This window comes from Salvia miltiorrhiza, chromosome 1, assembly GCF_028751815.1.
Source record: "Salvia miltiorrhiza cultivar Shanhuang (shh) chromosome 1, IMPLAD_Smil_shh, whole genome shotgun sequence".
Lineage (NCBI taxonomy): Eukaryota > Viridiplantae > Streptophyta > Magnoliopsida > Lamiales > Lamiaceae > Salvia > Salvia miltiorrhiza.
The window spans coordinates 24,084,853-24,100,078 of record NC_080387.1 but is presented as its reverse complement, the minus strand read 5'-3'; the positions used below and the strand labels follow the sequence as shown (position 1 = coordinate 24,100,078).

The window sequence follows — 15,226 nt, the reverse complement described above, 5'->3', positions numbered from 1 at the left end:
GTCCGCCTCATTAAGGGTTAAAACGTCCAAATCAATAAAAATGGCCAAATTTTATGTTTTTTCAATGTGTGGCCATAAATTTTATTTTATACTTTATTTTGGCTACTTCAAAATTTTACTCTTATAAATTATGTCTTAAAAGTATAGTAGGGAGCAAATTAGTGAAATTTTAGCAATTAACTCCTTTTTCTTTTGAATAAATAAATGAAGAGTAACAACCTAAAATTCTTAAGCCCATTAAGAGTATGGCCCGGCCCATGATTCAATAGCATCTTCCTTCTTCCCGCCCATTCCCCTCTCTCTCGTCTCTCTCTCTCTCTCTCACGCGATTTTCATCGAATTTGTTCCAGAAACATCAGGTATACATACCTCAATTTCGCGTTTCGATCTTCATTTCTCGACTATGAAAATTATTTTTCCCCCCCTTTTTCTGTTTGTTTTGTTATTTGTTGTTTGCGATTTCGACTTCAAAATGAGTACAAATGCCCTTGGGAGTTCTTTGATTTCCTTTGACGCTGCGACCTGTCTCTTGTGGTAAATGTCAACTGAATTTTGTCATCTGTGAGTGGGAAAATAGAAAATCAAATGTATTGAACTAAAAACATGTGCTTTTTCATGTTGTAAAAATAAACGGAGAATTGATCAATTCTTTCCCCTTAGAAAATCCAAAACGCATTTTCTTTTATATACTAGTATTAAATAAGTAGTTCGAGATTTGACTCATTGTCCATTTCATAATATGATTTTTTTTTTATCTGTTAGAGAGTTTTGTTGGTTATGAGTTTCTAGGCATAACTTGTTATCAAATTGATAGCTTTTGTAATATATTTTCTATGGTGCTGATTTGATTTTTAAAGGATGGTTTACTCTTTGTTAAATTACTACCTCTTTGAATTGTGAGAGATTGACAATGTTATCTAGCATTCAGCATAAAACACTTATGTCTAGCTTCATAACTTGGTGTAATAGTTGTTACATATGGCTTTTCATCATTATTATGTTTTGTTTGTGTGCAGTGAAATATGGAAAGACCTCTCTTTCTAAAGCCATTGAGCATTCAAGATGAAAATTCTGTCATCCACCGTAAAAGTAACAACTCATCTTCCTGGTGATATGCATTACTACTGCAAAATAACATTTTTTCTCAGAAATTATTTATTCTGCATACCTTGCTTTTACCTTATTAGATATTTTAGCCTTTGCTCAATCTCAAGCACGTATGCTATAGGACTTCCTTGGATATACAGAGCTCAGTATATTTGTGCACTCCTTTTTCATAATCACTGTCTCTACCCTACAATTTGAAGTTAGTTTCCATTTTGTAGAAGTGGGTGCTGATGGCATATCCAAGACATCGGGGCCATTAGCAAAGAAGAGTGGAGTTGTACGTGAGAGTCGTAAAGCTCTGAATGACATTACTAATAAGTCGTCTATTCGTCCTGAGACAACCTCCAAGAGTAAAAAGTCAGGAAAGAAACAGTCTAAAGTTGTTGAAAATGGATATTCAAATCAGCAAGTTTTGGAGTGTGAGGCACTGTCTAAGAAAAAGATTTCAGTACATGAGAAATTGAACATTGCGGAAGAAGGTTTCTTGCACGATCACAGTAAGTGCATTGATGCACAAAAAGCAGCAGCAGCGTCACAACTTAATTTCTGGGACACAGTTCTTCCTGGACATGGTAAGCTGTTCAAATTCACATCACTTCACTTTATCTTTTAGCATGGTTAGGTATACTACAGACCTAGTAGGTTCAAACCTTTTCTGTTTGTATGTTCCTTCCTTTCCCTTTTAAATTTGCATAAAGATTGTCTTGTTGATATATGCAATTCTTCAAAAAGTATGTCGACTTGGATTCTATTTAATTGTTCGTAGACAGTAAGACATTAGTAAAACTGTCTGTCTCTATATTAAAGGGGGCACTTCCCCTCATAATACTTCTCGAAAGAAAGGAATGAAATATCTTGTTTGCCTCATATTATTTAAAAGCTGGAGGGAACGTACTTGCATCGCTTGTTGTTCATCCGGAGGTAACGACAGCAGTTTATCTTGTGCAGTGTTAGAGTTCTTTTGCACCTAATTCATTTTTGAATAAGTTCGTGTCATGTAGTCGAAGCAATACTGAAGCATCAATTCTGCACATTCATTGATTTTTCTTGGCTTTTGTCATGTCGGGGATGATTATGAAGATTCAACAGACCTGATAATGGAACGGCCAAAGGTATGAACCTTGTTGTGATTTGATTGCATTTCGCATGTACAGAAATAGGAGAGATTGATGTTGAGATATGTGTGCTTGTAGGGTGATCCTGATAACTGCTATCCCAAACTGGAAGAGTTATCCATGCTCGAGTTTTCTGATTGGTTCAAGCCTCATTGGAAGTCTCCTCCTCCTTCACCACTACACCAGGATTCTCCCTCTGCGTGGGAGTTTGAGGCAGTCGAGTTACTACTCAAGGAAGACGATTATCACGTAGGACGTGATGTTAGTTTGTAATAGAAAATCGAACTTTCTGTTAAGTAGAAAGCTGATAGTTTTGTGATCAGTGTGCTATTGCTGGTCCAAATTGCTATAAATATTGGTAGTTGTGTTTAAGATGGGATTCAACTCTTGCATAGCGGTGAATTCATGGATGTTGGTTTATGTATTGATATTTTGAATACCATCACTCGTGATTTGCTTCATTGAGCTCATTCGACCAAGCTCTTTTTTCTTCAATAAGATCGTATTATTTCACATGGTTCCTTTTTTATGGAAATGTCAAACAGGTAGAAAATGCCTAGTGAAACTAAAATTTAAAATGCAAAGACAAAGTCAATGATACATGGTGCTCATGCAATAAAAGTAATGTGATGTTAACATAGATATACATAGTTTCCAAAGGGACACCAAACGGTGCAAACTCCTGTCTACGAACAGTGAGGTCTAAGGATCAAACCCCACATCTTCCCCTCCCCCAAAGTCCAAAAAAAAAACATGGATATACATAAATATACAAATTTATTTTCTCAAGAGCAAGCGATGAGTCTTAACTCTAATAAGAATATGTTAGCTTCTATTCCAAAAACAATTTAATACTATTGTGAAAGTATACCCTTATACAATTTAATTCTCTTATCAAGTCTACAACCTCATTTGTTACTGCCCAAATGGGCATGTTGGTGTTTGCAAAGTGAATTTGTTCAACATTTATTCGTAGGATTATCTCGACATCCAATCTAAATTCCATTGAATGCTCGAAGAATACTTCCCAGTCTTGATGAAATGGTTGTGGTATCAACTGCAGAAAATTTAAAATATTTAATTCTATGCATTGCAATTCCAATAACAGAAAGTTGGAACTCAATTAATAGTGGTTAAGATTTACCAAGTACTCTTGTATGTACTGTGAACGATAGCCAGTTCTCAATGGTACTGTAAATTGTGGTCCATCCATTGTATATTGTACCTCAAATAATGTATAATAAGTGAGAACATTATGAATGCTCACATATCAAACAAGAATGCATATGTTTTGTAAGACATAAGGAAAGGAGAGCAACATAATTAACTCACAGTTTATATGATATTCATCATGTATATTCTGATAAACTGAAATGGATAGCAGATGTAGCAACATATACCAAAATAAGGAATGCACAATTAAGCTCAGTAATAATGTGAAATGCTGAGTAAATGAAGAATGAAAGTTTGTAAAAAACTGAAGCTATTCAAGAACTTCCCAGTGTTGAAAATTATACATTATAAATAAAATCCTGCAAATATTTTAAGTAAATTGAGGAAAAATCATTTATAGTTGACAAAATCCATTTTATGTATGATGAATCAAACAGAGCTTACATTATGAGGAAAAACTACTTAAAAGGTGAGTAAGTTTAACATGTGCAACAACTTATATTACGAGTATAAACCCTTAAGCAAGATATTATCAAGTAAGTAAAGAATTTAACCTTATAATCGATACTGTTCAAAATTATACATTTTAAACAAAACTAGGCAAAGAATGTAAGTAACTGCAGGGTATAATCAAGAAAATCTAATTTTTCTATGATAAAGAGAATAGAGTTCATGTGATGATCACAAAAACTACCAAAATAAATCCATTTTTTCCACATGCAATTTCACTTATTTCACAGTGGGGCAAATGATATGAATGCGGATGTTTAAGTTGTAAACGATTTTTTCTGAAACTGTTATTAGAAGAAATATATCATCAAATGTACTAACCAAAACACAAGATAAACGTTGATTGTCATGGTAAATAGAAATGATTGTAGAGATAAATAATCTTACCGATTGTTCTTAAATTTGTGAAGTTTTGGTGATCTTTGCAATTTAAAGAGGATTTGTTGATATTTTCGAACTTTCAAGAAGGAGGTGGTGAGAAAGTTTTCGCAGAGGTTACCTTTTTCTGATGAAGAAGTCTTTTGATCTTCCACTTAGTAGGTGGTTTTAATTAATGTCTACTAATATTCCCTCTCTTTTATCGCTGAGGTAAAGAGTTTATTTTGTTAAAAATGGCGGAAGTGTAATAATAGGTTGTCAAATGAGTTTTGAAGTAGTTGGTAATTAATAATGATATTGATTGAATTAAAAAAAATATGCTATTGATTAAATTAATTATATTATTACAATATGTATTTAAATAATAATAGTTATAAAAGTATTAGTATGAGATAGCACATTTTTTATTCTTAATGATATACTTTTGAAACATGATAGTTACTTTTTAATTATTTTTACAAAATATGGGAAAAATATTTGTAATGGTATAATAAATATTTTACAAAGAGGTAATAGTAGTAGTTAGATATCTGTTAAATTGTGATAGTATAGTTCTATATGCAATATTATTGTTTTGGTTAAATATCATAAAAACCCTTGAAGTATACCCGCTTTATCATACAATATCATTTAAAAAAATGCAATGGCAAAAACGACGTCATTCGTACAATATCATTTCAAAAAATTCACTCTGAAATTTAAAATTGACTTCTATCGTGTTTGAAATTCATACTAATAACCTAGAATTGGGGATAAACATGGTGGAATATAGTAGGAAACGAAGTCGTTTTTTTCATGTCATTTTAAAAAAATAAAATATAATTACAATGTGGCATCTGGCGTGCCACATCACGTTTTTGGTGACTGAAAAATAAATGCGGGATATATTTGATAAAAACCTGATAGTTTGAGGGTATACAGAACATTTCGAAAGTTTCAGGGAATTTTTGATAAAATGAGTATAGTTCAGGGGTTTTCATAATATTTACCCTACTGTTTTTATACGAAATAATATAAAAATATTGAAGATATTATTTATTATTTTTTTTATTGAATTTATAGGACAAAGTAATTGTAAATTGTTGTGTTTTAGAAAATTTTGTTAATTGTGTAATTAGTATAGAACTTTTTTACAGTTATGAAGGTTATTCATTTTCTTTTTTGCAAAAGCCCATTAAAGAATATTCATTGAGTCCAATTAAATGTTTATTTGGGCTTCGTGTTTGTTGTGGCCCGATTTTAGGTATAATATTTTTGTTTTGGGCCTGTATTTAATGTAATATACTTGTGAATATAATTTAGATATTTTTGTAATGTTGATAATTTGCAATTTACAGAATACATTAGTATATTGAATTTTTTATTAGGGAAAAAAGTTTTGGTTTGTTAAAGATGAAATTAGTTCTGTTATTGATCATGTTAATTAAAGATTATAAATACATATTGTTCAAGAAGGGGAGAGGTTGGAAAGTGATAGTATACGAAATGGTTGAATTTGACAATTGAAAATCCTAATATATAATTTTTATTTATTTAGGTGTCAATTATATTTCAATGGTTAATCTAATAGTTAATTAATTTTTTTTATATCTATTTTTAGATAATTGTAAAGTTCATATTTGGTATATTTTATTTCTTTAAGATTAAATTATCTCATTTAATCTTTTCTCTCTCTCCTCTCGCTCTCTCTCTCTCTCTCTCTATATATATATATATATATATATATATATGTGTGTCCACGTACAGTACGTACATGAAATTAAATACTTTCAGTTAATATTTGTGTTTAATTTTTTGTCATAATATAATATATTAGATTTATTCGTTTATATTATATATTTTATTAAATTTTCAATTTGATTTGATTACTCTATATTTGTTTTTGTATCACTTAAATACATTTATAAATTTTTATAATACGTATGAATAATCGGTCCGTGCGAAGCACGGGTATAATACTAGTTTAATACTATTGTGAAAGTATACCCTTATAAATCTGGCACAACATACACTACCTATCCGTCGCTGACCTTTAAGCCACAGCAAAAAATACGAAGAATAGATATATGCACTTGCAGTATTCATACTAAAATTAAAGAAAAGACTTGGGAGCACGTTAGTTTCTCGAAAGCTCCATAGTCTACCAAAACGGATTCATAAAAGGAAAACACCAACTTAGGCATAAAATGGCCAAAAAAACTAAAGCTAACATGATCATCTATAACAACGTGATGTTCCCACAATTCTTCAAATCCACAGTGCTTACTTATTTTGAAACTAGAACAAACGAGCCTAATAAGATTTGCCACAATGTATTAAGCTTCCAGCTCCAAGGAAAAGACCAAAAACAGCAGCACTACCCACCGTCGTCTGCCCAATGTACCGTACTTTTAGAAGACCTGGGACCTGCAATTTCAAATTATGAAAATCTCACATTAAGACGTCCAGACTCCAGAAATAAAATGTCACCTTTTACTCGTTTCTGAAGTATAGTTTTTTAGACATACACACTTTACGCTAGAATACGTAAATTATTGTAGAGAATCAGAGAATTTATATTCACTATCACCACTAGCATTACGGTCTGTAATATCTTAAAGTGAGTCGAAGAAGTTTTACATATACAGTCTGAAAGATGATAATGGTAACAGATAAAGCCAACTAAGAATGGCCAAACTAATGATCTGGTGAAACAGAAATGAAGAAATAAATTAAAAAAAATCTTTATACACATGTAAATAAGAAAATAAGAAAACTGTTATGTCATCAATACCAAAGAACTATGTAGCATATTCAAAAGCAAAAATTTATAACTTAGTGAATTCTGAAATGTGGCTCGTGGGATAAATCTCCAAACCTCCATCGCGAAAAGTATGCAAACCTTTTATATACCAACTGACAGATAAACATTTTTTTAAAGTGTATTAATAACTATAAATAACTCAAACCATCTATCCACTCAGGAAGGCGTTTAACCTTTACTGCATGAAGAACCAGGAACCATTAGTCAAAGGATAGCTATCAAAACTCAAACAAAGACATGCCATCTAGATTGGGATCGTGGAGAGTCAATAAATGATCGCCTCTTATTGGACCTAAGCTGAAGCTCATGACTAAATGTTGCGTGGTTCCGAATGTCACATATATAAGAGCATAAGATGCAACTCGACTTGTTTCTTGAATTTATTCTCCCATCTCTTTCTTCTTACTTTTTCTTATATAGTTCCTGCTTTTATAAACCCTGAGGTGTATTTAACATGAAGCACAGAAGCATGCACAACAGCAGAACAGATCAATGACAACTTTTAGTCCCCAGATCCCTTAACGGGGATTCAGATACCACCATCAAGCTATCATATGATTCAGATATTAAAAGAGGAAAATGCTTATAGGTTTCTACATGCTGACTACGACAAGGATGAACAATGTGGCTGAAACTATGGACCCCAAGCAGCAGAATCATAAATGAACTCTATTAATAAAAAGCTAATCCTGGCTAAATAACAGGCAGTGTTGTGAAAAGCTTAAGGCGAAACTGAGGCCTTTTGCCTCAACGAGGTGTAAGCCTCACACCGTAGACAAAAGAAAATCATAATAATTTATAAAAAATAATTATAAAACAACATATATCAATAAAAAATATATAAACTATGAGTTTATAGGTTTTAAAATAATCAATCAAAAGCTGAAAGTACCTCAAAAACACAAAATTCTCCAGTTCATCAAATAGTTATTACTTTAATTAGGGTGCTCAATCTTTTCTGACTTTGCAGCACAACACAAACATGCAAATCTCTTTGAAATTTATACTTTGCCTCGATGAGTATTCCTAGTTTGTTTTTAATAAATGTTAGGTGAGTGTATTGTGAGTGGAGAAAGGGGTCCACTGTTGTTGTATTGTAAGGGCAAAAAGTAAGGAGTTAATGGTGGGGTCATGTCCAGAAATGGGTTATGCATATTCTTGTGGGGCGGACACAAAAGGAAAGTACGCATACTCTTCTAGGACGGAGGGAGTATATAATAATAAATGGGCTAAATAATTAAACCAAATAAAAGATGTCAGCACAGCCAAAGAAATCAGCACCGCCTCGCACCGCTTCTATCATTCAAAATCTTGAGGCGTCTGCCTCACACAAAAAATGCATCCAATATTAAAAATTAAATTGAAGCCTATGATGTAGTGCAGTTTTCCGCCGCCTCACCTTGAGGCGCGCCTGAAGGCGGCCACACCGCACACTAATCACAACGGTGATAACAGGAAAAAAGTAGATTCCACAAACATAAATCTATAAGCTTGAATGAGTAGATCGGTACACTTGCCTCTTGTGAACCTCTAGAAGATTTCAAACGAACTCGAGTCAATTGAACAATTCAATGCACAACTTAGAGAGGGTGGGAGAAATGTGAGTGTTGCATAGTAACTAAACCAGTTGGAACCCACCAATCAGATCAATGAAAAGATATAGCAATCACATAATTCATGAAGTTGATTATGAAATACTCCCTCCATCCCGCGAAGCTTGGGCAATTTCTTTTTCTTTGACATATCAGCATTGTTACTATTCATAAAAGCCGGGATGCAATCACAACTATTCCAAGTTAATTAAGCCTAAACCTCTCTCCTAAAACTCATGAATCTTCACTCTTCTCTGCTGACACGAGCCAAAACCCTCTTTTGCAAAACAGTTATAAATTAAGCAGATGCAAGTTTTGGTTTTGCTTGGTAAATTGGGGAATTTGGCCAAAAACATGCAAACAACATTAAGATACGCAATACACTGAATGCCAGTTCAATATAAGAAGTTTCATATGGGTCAATACTTAACCCAGAGATAGTAATAAAAAGAAACCAATGAAAGGACATAGAGTACATTCCTACAATTGCGCAATTAGAGGCTATTAAGGAAAACATGAATTTTATGTTTTCAGAAAGCAGAAACCAGAAAAGAACTTCACCTTGGATCTAATAGCATCATAAGTTCCATAAACAGCACCTGCAGAGATGATAGTATTTCGATCAATTCATGAATACTAACAATTATAAAATCATTCAAATGGGACCAATTTAACCACGACAAACAATTATGAACTAAACATAACTAATACAATGAAACACTAAGGGATTCATTCAGAAAAAAAAAAAAAAAAACCCGTGATGCTTTCGTTTCACCTCTTCGAACCTTTCTGAAAAGTCTAATCTAAACGAACTCCATCGTACTATTCGATATATCATGTTAGCAATCACTTCGAGAACATATTTACGGCTTCAAACAAAGCATAAAACAAACAATGCAAATATTTGAGGATTTCAAAGCAGGAAACACATTTGGCAGAATTCTCTCCATTAATGAGGCATTTGATAAACTATAACACGGATACAATATTTCAAGCATAGGCGTTTTGAGCCCCAGCGCATTACCAGTAACCAGCTTCGGTAGAAAAAAAAAAATTAAGAGAGAAGCATATGATACTATTTCCATAGAGATTTAATCGAGAGAGGGAGATCGTCGAAGCTAGGGTTATTATAGAACAATTAGGAGGGCTTACCCACAGCGCCGCCGACAGCGCCTCCGATGGCGAAGCCCGCCGTAATTCGTGTGAGGCAGCTATCCCTTGCCATGTCTTCTCTTATATCTCTATCTTTCTCTCTCTACAATTTATCGCAGATGAGAACAAGTGTTTTGGCTCTTCAGAATAAAACTTGAGCCTACGACATCAACTCATAAATAGGTTATGTTTTACTTTTCGCCCCAGAAATATTAAAGAAATTGCTCAAAACACTCGGATTTTCTTCAAACTATTACATAACAGTAAAATTGTGAAGTAGCCAAACATAATTTATAGACATTTATTAAAAAAAAACATAAAATTTGGTCATTTTTATTGATTTCGGACATTTTTACCCTTAATAAGACGGACCGGATAGGATTAGGCACGCGGGTCGCATGCCGGGTCGGGTTAGACACTTATAGCTCTAATAGTGTCATAAGTGCCAAGATTTTACTTGGTTTTATTTTGGATTTTTGTTGACACTTTTGCTACTATGGCACTAATAGTGCTATAAAGTGTCATACGTGCAACACAAATACAGAAACAACAGCAATAGAATCAAGAAATCATGATGTGAAGAAGATGAAGCACATGAAACAAACAAACAAACAAACAAACAAAAAATTCTAAATTGATCATCTAAACATTAAATGGATAATCTAAACCCTACGGGAAAGTGTTTAAAATGGTCTTTTTGGTACTTATAGCACTAATAGTGCCATAAGTGTCAACGGAAATCCAAAATAAAACCAAGTACTAATAAAATGATCATAGTGTCATAAGTGTCATACGTGCAGCTGGCGATGGCTTTTCCCCGCGAGCGCGCAACTCACTCATAAGCTTCCAACAGTAGCGTAATCACCCTAGCGGCCGAGTAAAAATGGTATATTAGGCATACCGCTTAATTAATGGCCAGATTTTGTGGTTTGAATATTAGAGGCCAAAATTTGATTTTCAATCTTCATTATGGCCATCCAACTACATTGTTTCATTATATAATCACTCCCTTCGGCCTTTATAATGGAAACATATTTTTTAAAACAAAAAATGTATTATAATGTATTTGGAAAAGTAAATGATACTCCCAATGTCCATCAAAAATAATTCTATAAGTGAGGTTTACTTTAGAAAGTTAGCTTCGTTAAATAAAAAGAATAAGATAAATCTTATATTTACTTTGATGAATTGAAACTTTAGAATATCCCAAAACTCTTAATTATTTATATCATTCAAATTAATTTATTTGATTCTTATCGCATGAAATGGGTGGAATTGGAGATAAACGCCCCCTAAGGGAACGACACAATTCATTATATAATAGGAAAGAGTAAATAAGTAAATATATTGAGAATAATAAATTGTGGTGTATTGTCCAAAAATAGAAAGTTTGTGAATGCCCTAAAAAGGTAAAATGACTATTTTTTGTGAACTAAGGGAGGATAATATTTGGAAGTGATTTTTGTACTAACCTATTGATGTTCAGTGTTAAACATCCATATGGATCAATCATATTTTAGCTCGATGACCCGATTTTATACATAAGGGATCCCACTAAGGGAGCCAGAAGGTAGCATAACGCACATGAACACTCAAAGATTTCATAAAATGGAGGATAACAGACGAACTAGAGATCCTTAACAGACCTGGATCCTAGGATCCTAAGAGTCCAGAATCTCTACAATCATGCACCAAGTGATGGGGGGCTCATTCACTCTCCGATGGTACAAAACCTGCCAATAGTCGATACACCAGCGATGCTAACTACCAACGTGGGGATAATTCCCAGGTCAACAGCGATAGAGAAACCCATTGGAAAGCAAGTACCAGGTTTGACTGGGAAAATAGTAACAATCATGAACCAATTGCTAATAACTGGGAAAATACTTGAAGGGAAAGATGCACATAATTAAAAGTGTGGAATTGATGGAGGGTGTGGGTGATTCCACTAGCAAGACAACTCCCGCTCATAAAACAAACAATCATAATGAGGCAACTAAGCTTCAAGAAAAAGTTCTACTTTTACAAAAGCAATTGAAGGGACTCGAATCAGTACTTGAAGAAAAAGAGCGAATGACTAAAAGCTTTCACAAAAATGAGGATCAAACACTTTCTGGTAACAAGGGACACTCTATAAAACTAAAAAAAGGCTACAGACACAACACCAAAGAGGAACAACAACAAAACATCTAAGGGAAATAAAATCATGGATTTGGGACTGACACCCCGGCTGCGACAAAGCCCATTTTTTGAGGAAATCTTGGCAAACGTGATCCCACAGAATTATAAACCCATTAGTTTGGACTATGATAGGGCCATTGATCCAGAGGTTCACATGACTCGATTTGATGGACTCATAATGATACACCCATACACCAAGGGCATCAAATGCAGAATATTCTCTACCACTTTGTCAGGAGTGGCACAATAATGGTTCACGAAACTGGAACCGGACTCTATCTACTCTTTTGAGGATTTGTATGTTTTGTTCATAAGGCAATTTGCTAGCTCACGAAAAGTTGAGAAGACAAACAATGTCACTCATGACCGTGCGCCAGGAACCCAATGAGTCTCTAAAGGATTATGTTTCACTTTTTAACATAGCCTCGTTAGAAGTACCTGAAGCAGAATCACAGATCAAAGGATATGCGTTTGTGAGGGGTCTCAAACCAGGGCCTTTCTTTAATGCCCTACAAATTATACCACCACGAGATTTTGACGATATTATATCTCGTCTACCAAGGTACCTCCAACTTGAGGATGCTATAGCTGCCAGAAAAGTTGAGGCAAAGAGAAACAAACCCAAAAACCCCGAGGCCAAAACTGATCAGGGTAAAAATAGTATATCAATGCTCCCTTTAGAGGGTTGCCACCTCGTGTGCCACCGCCAATGAATGAAAACATGATTTCTCCACCAGTGACGGTCGCCCGTCAAGAACAAAGGGTAGTGAATGAGATCACCAGATTTGCTGAATTCACACTATTAAATAGACCCCAAGATAAGATTTTTCATATTGTAAAGGAAGAAATTTGATTCCCACCACCACGAACATATGTGGAGGGATTGCCTCAACCAAGGCCTAATAACTTGTTATGTGAGTACCATAATGCTTACGGGCACGCCACTAGTCATTGTGGGCACTTGAAAAACCAATTGAAAATTCTAGTAAAAAGGGGACATCTTGATCGATTTGTTGATCGTGATCGAGTCAACAGGGACCATGACAGGAAGGGAGTGAAGCTGTTGTATGTCCTTTGCATTTTTTTTTTCTTTTGACATGCTTGGTTAGCTGATAGAGTAGGGCGAATGTGATGTACCATTTATCACAATTAAATCCTTCAGTCTTTGGTTAACGAATGTCTGTAATATAACTCCTGCTTTGCTATTTAATCACTTGCTTGCAATTAAATACTGGTTTATGCTAATTAACCGCGTATCTTGTATGATAATATAAATACTCCCTCCGTCCGCCAAGATTATGTAAAAATTACTATATTTGGCGTCCGCCAAAATTATGTCACTTTCCTTTTATGGCAATGGTCCCACCATCCTCTTTAATATTTTATCCTTACTAACACTCTTTATTTACAAAAAACCCACTCAAAATTCAATCTCAACCACACATCTCATAAAGTGGTGGGACCCTTTCTCCACTACATCAAAATCATCACCAATTTTATTAAATCCCGTGCCCAAACAATTTTACATAATTTTGGCGGACAGAGGGAGTATAAATTAAATATTCTAATTTATATAATCAGCTCCACGAGTCAGAATAAATTCACGATTTCAGATAAATAGAAAATAATATTTCTATCACATATACTCCCTCCGTCCACGAATTAAAGCCCCGTTTGAGGGTGGGCACGGAGACTAAGAAAGCAGAAAAAGGTGTTGTGGATGAAATATAAGGGTAGTTGACTAAAGTGATAAAGTAGTTGACTAAAGTGTTAAAGGTGTTGTGTGGTGGGTCCACTAGTGATAAAGTGTAATAAATATAGAATATAAAAATGATAAAGTTGTTTTAAGGTGGGTCCATTAGTGGCAAAGGGTAGTAAATATAAGAAAAGAAGAAGAGTAAAAATATACATAAAGCACAATAGGGCTTTAATTGGTGGACAAAAATTTAAGTGCAAGTAGGGCTTTAATTCGTGGACGGAACATGACTTTGCTAAGTCAATTATTAAACTGAAAAAAGAACGAATTATTGACTAGCTCAATAATTCAATCGCGATATCTTCCGCAAATCTAAAGGTATAATGAGATCATAGGCTTCATAGCTAGTGTCTCATGCTGATATCTTAATTCAGAACTCTAAACTGATTTTTTTTGGTAATCATAATCTTTATGATCATAATTGGAAGGTGCAACATATTGCATTTATTGGCTTTAATCCATAATTAAAAAAGGCGGACTACTACATATTATCCAAGTTTGAATTTAATTTTTTAATTTATAGCAATTATTTTAAAATTTAATTTATTAGTGTAATTATATTAATTTTATTGAAGTTAAATATAAATATAAAAATTATATATATATATATGTGTGTGTGTGTGTTTGTCCGCGCGCGCGCGCCCGAGAGAGAGAGAGAGAGAGAGAGAGAGAGAGAGAGAGAGAGAGAAAGTAGTTATTATGACAATGAAGTTGATGACTAATTAAATATAAAGTAGTGATAGTAATATATATATATATATATATATATATATATATATATATATATATATATATATATAGGGTTGGGCTAGGGTGAAAACACCCCTTAGTGTTTAAAATAGGAATACATCCTAACCATTAGATTATAGAAATAGACGGTCAGGATGGAATCTTAGATCAGTTTTAATTCAATTTACTGGTTCGATTGATTCATGTAATTTTTCACGGATGGGCATTATTGACATAAAAAATTATCACTGACTATCTGCATTAACTTCTCTCCCGAAATTATTGTCCGTTTTAAAAGGGAAAAAAAATCATGATATGATTGCATTACGAATGGCGGCGTTGAAAAGATTTGGAATTGATTATGAATCCAACAAACCAATTCAAACGCAATACCTCACATCTAAACTTGAAAGCAATTCATAATTGGTAGGGTTTATTTTTTTTCAACTCTAGTGGCACCGTTTTCTCTCCTCTCTTCGGTGAAGCTTGATTTTTTCTGAAACCATAAAATTGATTCATACCACAAAACAAAATTAACAAGCTAGATCGTTAGAACAGCGGCTGGTGTTTGGAATGGTGAAAACAAACCTCAAAAGCCTTGGTGAGGTTTTATTTAGAACTGTAGTGATTTGGGTTTTTTTTTTATATTTGTTTCTATTTATCCAATTATTAAGGACTTTGGTGTTGGGTTAAGAGGTTATATGCTTTTTTTTGAGCTAATTTTATTTGG

At 33.7% G+C, this 15,226-nt stretch overlaps 2 protein-coding genes across 3 annotated transcripts; one reads left to right on the top strand and one right to left on the bottom strand.

Moving 5' to 3' along the window:
* Positions 1 to 241: 241 nt before the first annotated feature.
* On the top strand, positions 242 to 2,689 carry LOC131007107 (protein PATRONUS 2-like). Of its 2 annotated transcripts, none has more exons than XM_057934263.1 (5): positions 242 to 359; positions 1,017 to 1,089; positions 1,326 to 1,679; positions 2,188 to 2,219; positions 2,301 to 2,689. In XM_057934263.1, exons 2-5 carry the CDS (start codon positions 1,023 to 1,025, stop codon positions 2,493 to 2,495), a joined length of 648 nt encoding a protein of 215 aa, XP_057790246.1. In that variant the 5' UTR covers positions 242 to 359; positions 1,017 to 1,022; the 3' UTR covers positions 2,496 to 2,689. The 2 variants fall into 2 exon arrangements, with proteins under 2 accessions (XP_057790246.1, XP_057790247.1); XM_057934264.1 differs by lacking the exon at positions 242 to 359 and adding an exon at positions 420 to 534.
* A 3,625-nt stretch (positions 2,690 to 6,314) lies between these two features.
* LOC131007109 (uncharacterized) lies at positions 6,315 to 10,087 on the bottom strand. The gene is made up of 3 exons (XM_057934266.1): positions 9,831 to 10,087; positions 9,240 to 9,277; positions 6,315 to 6,689 (listed from the first exon to the last, which is right to left on the bottom strand). Exons 1-3 carry the CDS (start codon positions 9,901 to 9,903, stop codon positions 6,576 to 6,578), a joined length of 225 nt encoding a protein of 74 aa, XP_057790249.1. The 5' UTR covers positions 9,904 to 10,087; the 3' UTR covers positions 6,315 to 6,575.
* Between the last annotated feature and the right edge of the window lie 5,139 nt (positions 10,088 to 15,226).

Coding starts and splice junctions, on each gene's coding strand:
- LOC131007107 (XM_057934263.1), top strand. CDS start 1,023: ATGGAAAGACCTCTCTTTCTAAAGCCATTGAGCATTCAAGATGAAAAT. Junction 1,090..1,325: donor TTCTGTCATCCACCGTAAAA/GTAACAACTCAT, acceptor TCCATTTTGTAG/AAGTGGGTGCTGATGGCATA. Junction 2,220..2,300: donor TGATAATGGAACGGCCAAAG/GTATGAACCTTG, acceptor GTGTGCTTGTAG/GGTGATCCTGATAACTGCTA.
- LOC131007109 (XM_057934266.1), bottom strand. CDS start 9,903: ATGGCAAGGGATAGCTGCCTCACACGAATTACGGCGGGCTTCGCCATC. Junction 9,278..9,830: donor CGCTGTCGGCGGCGCTGTGG/GTAAGCCCTCCT, acceptor TCATCTCTGCAG/GTGCTGTTTATGGAACTTAT. Junction 6,690..9,239: donor ATGATGCTATTAGATCCAAG/GTGAAGTTCTTT, acceptor TTGAAATTGCAG/GTCCCAGGTCTTCTAAAAGT.